Source organism: Otolemur garnettii, unplaced genomic scaffold (genome assembly GCF_000181295.1).
Source record: "Otolemur garnettii isolate 467f Iridium unplaced genomic scaffold, OtoGar3 scaffold00120, whole genome shotgun sequence".
Lineage (NCBI taxonomy): Eukaryota > Metazoa > Chordata > Mammalia > Primates > Galagidae > Otolemur > Otolemur garnettii.
In genome coordinates, this window is record NW_003852515.1 from 343,442 (window position 1) to 354,197 (window position 10,756).

At 40.1% G+C, this 10,756-nt stretch overlaps 1 protein-coding gene across 1 annotated transcript in view; it reads right to left on the reverse strand.

The window, feature by feature from the left end:
- BRCA2 (BRCA2, DNA repair associated) overlaps positions 1-10,756 on the reverse strand; it is a 101,405-nt gene that overhangs the window by 27,902 nt on the left and 62,747 nt on the right. Inside the window, exons 15-18 of the mRNA XM_012809998.2 lie at positions 8,892-9,073; positions 6,978-7,165; positions 2,172-2,342; positions 1,062-1,416 (exon numbers count right to left, since the gene is read on the reverse strand). Coding sequence (XP_012665452.1) covers positions 1,062-1,416; positions 2,172-2,342; positions 6,978-7,165; positions 8,892-9,073 — 896 coding nt within the window. The remainder of the gene's footprint in view (positions 1-1,061; positions 1,417-2,171; positions 2,343-6,977; positions 7,166-8,891; positions 9,074-10,756) is intronic.

Consider the following 10,756-nt stretch of genomic DNA (forward strand, 5'->3'; position numbering starts at 1 on the left):
TTGTTGTTGTAGTTTGGCCAGGGCCCGGTTTGAACCTGTTATCCTTGGTATATGGGGCCGGCACCCTACTCACTGAGCCACAGGCACCACCCTAACAAAGTTCTTGTATGGAAGAAAGGTATATTTTAGTGTTATATATTTGAGAACCACTGAGTCTAATTCTCTAATTATATTGGAATAGGAATCTGATCCAGTAAATAGGGTACAGCCAAAGCTGACAATAAGATGGCAGCAAGAGCTACAGGTATCAAAACTGAACAGCCAATCTAAAGTCACTCTTGCTCTTTAATTGAAACTGCATTACTTGAACTTAAGATATCTCTGGGTCTCCCCAAAACAGCACAAAAACTTAATGGTCTAAGATTCTGCCTTTTTTTTTGAGACACTCACTCTGACACCCTGAGTAGTGTGCCACGGTATCAGCTCATAGCAACGTCAAACTCCTGGACTTGAGAAATCCACTAGCTGGGACTACAGGCTCCTGCCACAATGCACAGCTAGTTTATTTTCTTTCTATTTTTAGTACAGACCAGGTCTCACTCTTGCTCAGGCTGGTCTCGAACTCCTAAGCTCAAGCAATCTACTCACCTCCGTTTCCCAGAATGCTAGAATTACAGGCGTGAGCCACCGCACCTGGTCAGATTCTGCTTCTTCTATAAGAATACCATTTTCAAGAAATGGAGCATCCTTAACAAAGTAAATTAAAAAAAAATTTTTTTTGAGACAGAGCCTCAAGCTGTCGCCCTGGGTAGAGTGCCATGACATCACAGCTCACAGTAACCTCCAACTCCTGGGCTCAAGCAAGTCTCCTGCCTCAGCCTCCCAAGCAGCTGGGAGCACAGGTGCCCGCCACAATGTCCGGCTATTTTTCGGTTGCAACCATCATCGTTGTTTGGCAGGCTGGGGCTGGATTCGAACCCACCACCTTGGGTGTATGTGGCTGGCGCCTTAGCCACTTGAGCCACAGGCTCCAAGTCAAATTTAAAATTTTAAATGGAAAACCTCTCTAGATTTTAACTCAATCAGTGACTGATTTTTACCAAAAGTAGACATTAATTTACCTTTAACATAAGAGACTGTGGGGCTTCAAGAGGTGTACAAGCTTCAGGAGAGCCCAGCAGTTCTGCTCCATGAATAATAATCTTCTGACCCACACTCAGTCTGCCGTTCTTTAAAAGAGCTAACAGGGGAGGGTCTAGTAGGGCCTTGACAGCATACCACCCATCTGTAAGTTCAATAACGGACACTTTTTTGGTATCCTCACTATTAGTTTTACTGTTAGAAGTTTCACATATATTTGCACTCAATGAAATTATGTCAGAAACACATAGAACAAGTGTTTTTGCAGCTGTGTCATCCTTTTCCATTATCTTTTTTAAAGCTGATCTTCTGCTTCTGTCAATTTCTAAATCATATCTGCAAATAAATAGAAAAATGCATATTTTAGGAACTGTGACTCTAGAATTCCATTTAAAAAAGTTACTGAATAATCGAGAATAAAAATTAATCAAGACACACAGAGAGAAAATTAAAAATTCTATAGCCAGTTTTATATTAATAAAATATGAATTCCAAAAAGCAAAAATATTTTATTAGCAATCCTTGAATAGTGGATTAAATTAGTAACTCATACGCTTCTCATATGCCAAGAGGTTAAGGAGGGGGTAGGGGAAGAGGTAAGCAAGAGGTATATGTGTAATCTCTCTTAAGTGAGGGATGACAACAGTTCTGTACAGCATGAACAGCAGCATGGGATGGTGAGTGTCACTAACAACTGGTTCATGCACCATCTTTGATGTCAAGTCACAGACTGCACAGAAACCTGAACCACACTGCAGTATATGACTACAAAATGTTGTGGGGTTTTTTTGTTTTTTTCCTTTTGAGACAGAGCCTCAAGCTGTTGCCCTGGGTAGAGTGCCATAGCATCACAGCACACAGCAACCTCCAACTCCTGGGCTCAAGTGATTCTCCTGCCTCTGCCTCCCAAGCAGCTGGGACTGCAGGCGTCTGCCACAATGCCCAGCTATTTTTTGGTTGCAGTCGTCAATGTTCTTTGGCAGGCCGGGCTGGATTTGAATCCGCCAGCTCAGGTGTATGTGGCTGGCACCTTAGCTGCTTGAGCCACAGGTGCCGAGCCATGACTGCATAATGTAATGCTTTAAACTTGCCTGTATTTTAGTTGAAGAAGCACTCTTTCTGGGCTTAGGCATCTATTAGCAAATTCCTTAGGAAAAGCAAATTCCATAGCTGCCAGCTTCCATATAATCCATCTATAGTGATTATAGACCCAAACTCTAGAAATAAGCTTTGGATCCACACCTGGGGTATCACACAGAGCCCTGAATAAAGGTAGAATAATATCATAAATAAATCATCACATAGGATGACACTAAGATCAATAGTGACACCTATTCTCTGTATAAAAACTACATTGTACATTCAATTAAGTTTTAATGGGTTAATGTAAGATCTCTAAGTAGTATAATTTTAGAAAATTATTTAATATATACCAAAGTATCATACTTATAAAAACTCCACTTAACATAAAATTCAATGCAAAAACTTAAAAACAAGCACACATACACACTCCCCTCTTAGGGCCTGGGAAGCTTTCCCTGGGCAGTCCTATGCTCCATCCCTTTACCTTCTTCAGGTCATTCATTAAATGTCACTGACATGGTAAAGCCTTCCTGACTATTTTATTTAAACACTATACTTCTCCTCAACCAACTTTCTCTACCACCTTCCCAGTTTCATCTATCTTCACAGTACTTACTACTTTCTAACAGACTATACAATTCACTTGTTATTTTAAAAGCTTTTCTGTGTTTTCTATGCCCACTAGAATGTGCAACTCATTTAGCAGGGATTTTTTTTTTGTTTTGCTTTGTTATCCTTAGTACCCGGCACATAGTATTTGCTAAATGATAAAAAAAAATAATAATAAGAGCAACACACACACATGTATTTATTCTTGGAAAATGAGATCTTTAGTTTAAAATAATTGTATTTTAGGGCAATGCCTGTGGCTCAAACGAGTAGGGCACTGGCCCCATATGCTGGAGGTGGTGGGTTCAAAACCAGCCCCGGCCAAAAACTGCAAAAAAAAAAAAAGAATTGTATTTTAGATTTTTTTTCTTATTAAGGAGATTGTTTTTAGAAATGACACCTGAGAATGCCATTCTCTCATCCTGATGTTTTGTGCTGTCCCCTCTATTCCCAAATCTCTAATTCCTCCTCTCTTACACTCACTCTTAGCACTAAGACAACTGAAGTAATCAAAAGAGAACTTCCACCCTCCCCTCTACCCACCCATAGTATCCACATCCTTACACTTTGCCTTCTCCTACCATTTGTGCACTAACTACCATCCTTTACTGCTTAAATCAAGGCCACTGACTAGGAAATATTTCCTACTCTCTACTGCACAATCTCCACTAGCATAAAAATTTTTTTTCTACCTTAAAACAAACAAGACCCTTTCATTCTTCTACCGCCAAGTACAGTCCTTATCTTTTCAGCAATTCCCAAAAGAATTATATTCTGTCTCCAACTCTTCAATCACCCTTTTTTTTTTTTTTTTGGCAGTTTTGCAGGTATATGGGGCGGTGCCCTCTCCTTTGAGCCACGGGCGCCACCCCTCAATCACCTTTTAATTGTTTTCTAATTGGCCTTTGACTCACTGATCTAATGAGCTCTTTTTATTAAGGTTAGTAATGTCTTACAGTATTAAATCCAGTGGTCAATCTCAATTCTTACTTTATTTTAACCAATCAGCTGTGAATGCCATAGTCAGTCATTTTCTATCCCTGGGAGTCCAATCTTCATGCAGCATCCCCCCCATTCTCCTTGCATTTACTTCTTTCTAGTTGCTTTCCCAGTCTCTCCTGACTTTACATTTATATCTAAACTTAAAGTTACATTCTCAAATTTATTTCTTTGGCTATACTTCATCTATTCATCTATGTGTAGACTCATATATACAACTCATATCTCTACTTAGATGCATATCACATTGCAAACTTCAAATGTCCAAAACTATACTATCAATTTCTTTTTTCCTTTTTGAGACAGAGTTTCATTATGCCGCCCCTCAGTAGAATGCCATGGCATCACAGCTCACAGCAACCTCAAACTCTTGAGCTCAAGCGATACTCTTGCCTCAGCTTCTCTAGTAGCTGGGACTACAGGTACTCGCCACAATGACCGGCTATTTTTTTGTTTGTTTAGCAGGCCTGGACTAGGTTTGAACCCACCAGCCCTGCTGTATGTGGCTGGTGCCCTAACCACTGAGCTATGGGCACCCAGCCTGTACTATCAATTTCCCTTCCATTTTTGGTCTTCTCTTAATTCTGGTAGAGTTGTTTATGTGGTAGCTCCATCCTTCCAGCTGCTAAGGCCAAAATGTTCGGAGCCACTCTACTCTCCTCATTCACACTCTACTTGCAGTCCTTGAGCAAATCCTAATGGTGCCACCTTTAAAATATACCCAGAATCCAACTGCTTCTCACCAACTCCCTTGCCCTTGCCTGGTCCAAGCAACCATCTCTTACCCACATTACTGCAATAACTTTTTTTTTTTCCTTGAGACAGAGTCTGACTTTGTCACCTTTGGTAGAATCCTGTGGCATCATAGCTCACAGAAACCTCAAACTGTACAGCTCAAATGATTCCTCTTGCCTCAGCCTCTCAAGTAGCTGGGATTACTGGGGCCCACCACAATGCCTACTATTTTTAGAGACCCTCAACTCTGGGTCTCAACTCTGGCTCAGGCTGGTCTTGAACTCCTGAGCGCAAGCAATTCACCAGCCTCAGCCTCCCAGAGTACTGGGATTACAGGTGTGAGCCACCATGCCCAGTCTTAGCAATAGCTTCTTAAGTGGTCTCTCTGCTTCTCACTCTCAGACCACTATCAATTTTTAGCCAGAATTTTTTTTTTTTAGGTAAGTTAGATCATGCCACTGTTTGTTTTAAACCTTCTGATGGTTTAGAGTAAAAATTGTTACTGAAGAATAAAATTTAAGGCTCTTATGAAGATCTCTGAGGTCTTCCCTTTTTATTCATATACTTGTACTTTTCTCTTGCCCACTATCCTGCACCTACAGTAACTTCTGTTCCTCAAATCTTTCGGGCATGCTCCCCTCTTAGAGCCTGGGAAGCTTTCCCTGGACAGTCTTATGCTCTGTCCCTTTACCTTCTTCAGGTCATTTATTAAATGTCACTGACATGGTAGAGCCTTCCTATTTTATTTAAACAATATACTTCTCCTCTCCCAACTTTCTCTACTGCCTTCCCAGTTTCATCTATCTTCACAGTACTTAACACTTTCTAACATACTATACTATTCACATTGTAATAGGTAAACAATAGATATTTCTTGAATAATCAAAAAACAACTAATAAGAGCAATGCCGTAACTTATGAACTTGCCCAGTCAACTACAGGGTAATCATTCTTAACACCAGTATAAAAAAATAACACAGCTGTTTTACCATACATTTCCTACCTATAGCAGATGTTTGTTATGTAAGACATGAGTAACACGTAAATAACGTTTTTGCTTTAAAATATTCTAGAGGCTAGCCCAGTGCCTGTAGCCCAGCAGCGAAGGCGCCAGCCACATACACCAGAATTGGCAGATTCGAACCCAGCCTGGGCCTGCCAAAATATTCTAGAGGTCGTGTGTGGTGGCTCATGCCTATAATCCTAGCACTCTGGGAGGCTGAGGCAGGTAGACTGCTTCAGCTCACGAGTTCAAGACCAGTCTGAGCAAAAAGTGAGACCCTGTTTCTACTAAAAATAGAAAAACCGAGGCAAGAGGACCACTTAAGCCCAAGAGCTGGAGATCACTGTGAGCTATGATATCATAGCACTCTACCCATGATGACAGCTTGAGATTCCATCTCAAAAACAAAAAAACTCCAAAAAAGTTCTAAAAAATTTTTTAAAAGTTTTACCACTTTCCAAAAACTGTAATATTTGTTATTGCTGATATTTACATACTTCTATTTAACTATTAGTGTTTATTTGTTAAACACCATACTATTTATATTTATTAAAATATACAACAAAAAAGAATATGACATAAGTCTGTGGGGGGGGGGAGCCTGCTATATGGCCATTTCAAATTTGACCTTTCTTTTTCTTTTTCTTTTTTTGAGACAGCATCTCCAGCTGTCACCCTTGGTAGAGTGCTATGGCATCACAGCCCACAGCAACCTCAAACTCATAGGCTTAAGCGGTTTTCTTGCCTCAGCCTCCCAAGGAGCTGGGACCACAGGTGCGTGTCACAATGCCCGGCTATTTTTTGGTTGCAGTTGTTATTGTTGTTTAGCTGGCCTGGGCCGAGCTTGAACCTGCCAGCCTTGGTGTATGTGGCTGGCACTGTAACCACTGTGCTATGGGCACTGAGCCAAATTTGATTTTTCTTTTTTTTTGAGACAGAGCCTCAAGCTGTCCCCCTGGGTAGAGTGCCGTGGCATCACAGCTCACAGCAACCTCCAACTCCTGGGCTCAAGTGAGTCTCCTGCCTCAGCCTCCCAAGCAGCTGGGACCACAGGTGCCTGCCACAACACCCGGCCATTCTTTGGTTGCAGCTGTCATCGTTATTTGGTGGGCCTAGGCTGGATTCTAACCTGCCACCTTAGGTGTATGTGGCTGGCACCCTAGCCACTCGAGCCACAGGCGCCGAGCCAAATTTGACTTTTCTTATCAGCCTTTATTTTTAAATGTATGAGAAAAATGCCCCAATTTAAGAAAACTCTGCTTATTAAATTCCAAGAGAAACCTTATTCACTTTTAAAAAGATTTCAACAGAACATTTACTGAGCCACAATGTACTGATTTGATGTATAAAAATTTGATATCTAGCCAACGTTTTTTTAGTTCAAGGTATATAAAAGACATAAAAGAGACTTGGAAGGAAGAGAGAAATGGTGGAATACATAAAGAGTTAATCTTTTTACATACAGTACCTATAAAATTCTTCTTTCCCAGCCTTTCCATCATTGGAGGGTATCAGCCATCCACCATCGGCCAACTGTATTCCCTTTCCAGCCCATAAATACTCCTTACCAAAATAATCCTGAATATGAAACTGAAAAGACTCTGCATTTTTGCTGTTAATTTTTATGCAATGTTTAGAAACGCCATACATATACAGCTGTACAAAAACAGAAAACAGAAAAAAAACTGATGATGAAAAGCAAATCAAAATGAAAATGTTTCACAGAATAAAAACAATTATAACAAACCAAAACTAAATATACAAAAAAAATTTTATTTAAATACTAGAATACTCAATATAAAAATATTTATTTACTGGAAACTAAAAAGTTTAATGCATTATAAACGACACATACATTTAAGAGTCTGCTGTACTCTTTTCACTTCCCCTGTGTATATGCTTCTTGCTAAATCTACAGGGATAAAAACTACTAATATTTTACTAAATATCTTAAATTAAAAAATGTAGAAGGGAACTAACAGGGAAATATTTTAAGTATTTCCAGGAAAATGACCTCAGAGGTCAGATTTGTGGATGGCTCTGGCCTACTTCTAAGGTACTGAACTTTTACCTCAGCATGCCTAACCCAAAATATTTTTTTCTTTGTTTAGAGTTTGACTTAGGCTCGTTGCTTTGGAATTGTGTCTCTTCCACTTGCTAGATACATGCTTTAGGACTGTTACTTAACTCTTGCTATGGTTTAGTCCTCTTAATTTGCAAAATGATAGACAAAGTAATATACCTTTCTTTTAGAGTGGTTGTGAGGACTGAGTGAGACATAACCAATGCATGTAAAGTGCCTTGCACATAGAAAAACCCCCAGTAGGCTGGGCGTGGTAGTTCATACCTGTAAAGGATTCTCTACATAACACAGATGAAAAAAGTTGGTTCCATTTTGCAGTTATTTCACTTGAAAGCAGTTTCCAAGAATCTTGATGACATTAATGAAGACTTGCCTAGCTTTTATATCACAGTTTGTTATGAGGCTTAAATGAATTAATCTATATTAAATCATATACAGGCCAGGGTTAGTCAATCATATCTCTACTCCCAGAATTTTGAGAGGCTGAGGCAGGGCAATTGTTTGAGGCCAGGAGCTTGAGACCAGACTGAACAACATAGTAAGACCCAATCTCTACAAAAAACAGAAACATTAGCCAGGCCTAGTGGCATATGCCTATACTCCTAGTTACTTAAGCCTGAGCCAGGAGGATCACTTCAGCCCAGGAGTTTGAGGTTGCAGTGAGCTATGATTGCACCACTGCGTACTGTAGCCCAGGAGATAAAATGAGACCCTATCTCAAAAAAAAAAAAAAAGAAAAGAAAATGCTTACTAAATGTTAGCTATTATCAATATTATTTTCACCTCTGTATTGCCTAAAATTGTATTTAGATAGTAGTGGCTTAACAAGAACCCTCTTTTAAAAATGTAAATAGCTTATAATAAGTTTTTTTCTTTTGGTTGCAGCCATCATTGTTGTTTGGCGGGCCCAGGCTGGATTCGAACCCGCCAGCTCAGGTGTATGTGGCTGGCGCCTTAGCCGCATGAGCCTTTGGCGTGGAACCTAATAAGTTCAACAATATCAGTTATTCACTATTGGATTTCAATGAGACTTCTTTCCTCTAACACCTAGAGAGAGCATTTATAGTAACAAAATGAGTAAGATCTGGAGAAGGAAGAAAAATCGTAATTTTGAAGCACAGATCACTTTGGGAGAATAAGGCAGGCCTAGAAGAAAGGGAGGCTGCCAATGCAGGCTAATTAGGAAGCATGATTTCATTCATTCATTCATTCCTACAGTTTGTTCATTCTAGAAAAATTTGTAGATACTAGTTAATTTCACTTTGTTATAAAAGCTATGAGCACTACAAGACAAAATACCTGTTTATGAGAACATGCAGAAGGAACTCGACCTCCTACTGCTGCTTTCAGAGAGATTCTCGGCAGAGAGGATGTTTTTGCAAGATACAGACTGCCTGGCTGTGGGGAGATATGATGCCTTTGTTTCTTTTTAATTCGCATATCTTGTGTATCTCTCGCATTCTGAAGACTTGTAATTAAATCTATTGAAGAACAAATAGCAAAAATAAAAGTGAATAAAAATTTAAAAGCATACCTCTTACTTTGTAACATTTATACATATCACTTTACTCCAATTTTACATACACAGAAAAAGGGGGCTCCTAACCCTTTTAAAACTTTATGGATGCGGCCTGGTGCCAATAGCACAGTGGTTACTGCACCAGCCTTGTACACGGAGGTTAGCGGGTTCGAACCTGGCCTGGGCCAACTAAACAACAACAACAAAAATAATAGCCAGGCGTTGTGGCAGGCACTTGTAGTCCCAGCTACTTGGGAGGCTGCGGCAAGAGAATCACTTAAGCCCAAGAATTCAAGGTTGCTGTGAGCTGTGACACCACAGCACTCTACCAAGGGTGACATAGTGAGACTCTGTCTTAAAAAAAAACCTAGGCTCGGCGCCTATAGCTCAACCGGCTAAGGCGCCAGCCATGTACACCTAAGGTGGCGGGTTCGAATCCCCAGCCCGGACCCGCCAAACAATGACGGCTGCAACCAAAAAATAGCCAGGCGTTGTGGCGGGCGCCTGTGGTCCCAGCTACTTGGGAGGCGGAGGCAGGAGACTCGCTTGAGCCCAGGAGTTGGAGGTTGCTGTGAGCTGTAATGCCATGGCACTCTACCCAGGGGGACAGCTTGAGGCTCTGTCTCAAAAAAAAAAAAAAAAAAAAAAAAAAACCTAAAACAAATAACCAAAAGAAAATTTTATGGATGCAATGTTTCAACTTGTAAAGTTGTATAAATAGAAATAGGCTAGGTGCCCGTAGCTCAGCAGCTAAGGTGTAAGCCACATAAATTGGACCTGGCAGGTTTCCAGGCCTGCCAAAACAACAATGACAATTGCAGCAAAGAAATAGCTGAGTGTTATGGTGGCTGCTTGTAGTCCCAGCTACTGGGAGACTGAGGCAAGGGAATTGCTTGAGCCCAAAAGTTTGAGGTTGCTGTGGGCGGTAACACCACAGCACTCTACCAAGAGCGACATAGTGAGACTCTGTCTCAAAATTAAAAAAAAAAGAGTAGAAATACATTTATTGAGGAAGAAAAGAAAGTTCTTTCTTATAATAGAATGCCAGTGAAATAACATAAGAGGATGGATAGAGTTAGGAATTTATTAATGAATAATGAAATTAGCAGATGAATATTTGATAAAGAACAAGGTATTTACATAGTCTCAAACTATCTCCCCACAGATGACTCATTAAGCACAAAAAGAAAAAATGTCAGTGAAGAAACTTGGTAAATAGTACTTTAAGTAAGTAAGCAGAGGTAACATCTTCAAAACTGGCAAACTAACCCTGTGTGCTTCCTGACATGGTGCCTTGAAAAACATGCAACATCACTTTGGTATAATCGTGCCAAAAAATCTATAGTATGAACATAATTTTTAGGAAACATCAGGTAAAACCAGACGTTGGGCTATTTCTGCAAAGTAACTAGCCTTTAATCTTTAAAAAGGGTTATGGTCATGAAAAACAAGGAAAGGTTTAGGACCATTCTAAGACTAAAAGATAAGATGATAAATACAATCTTAGGCTTAAATTGGCTCTTTAACTTGGAAAAAATAGCTAATAAAAACTAGATTTTTTTTTTTTTGAGACAGAGCCTCAAGCTGTCCCCCTGGGCAGAGTGCCGTGGCATTACAGCTCACAGCAACCTCCAACTCCTGGGCT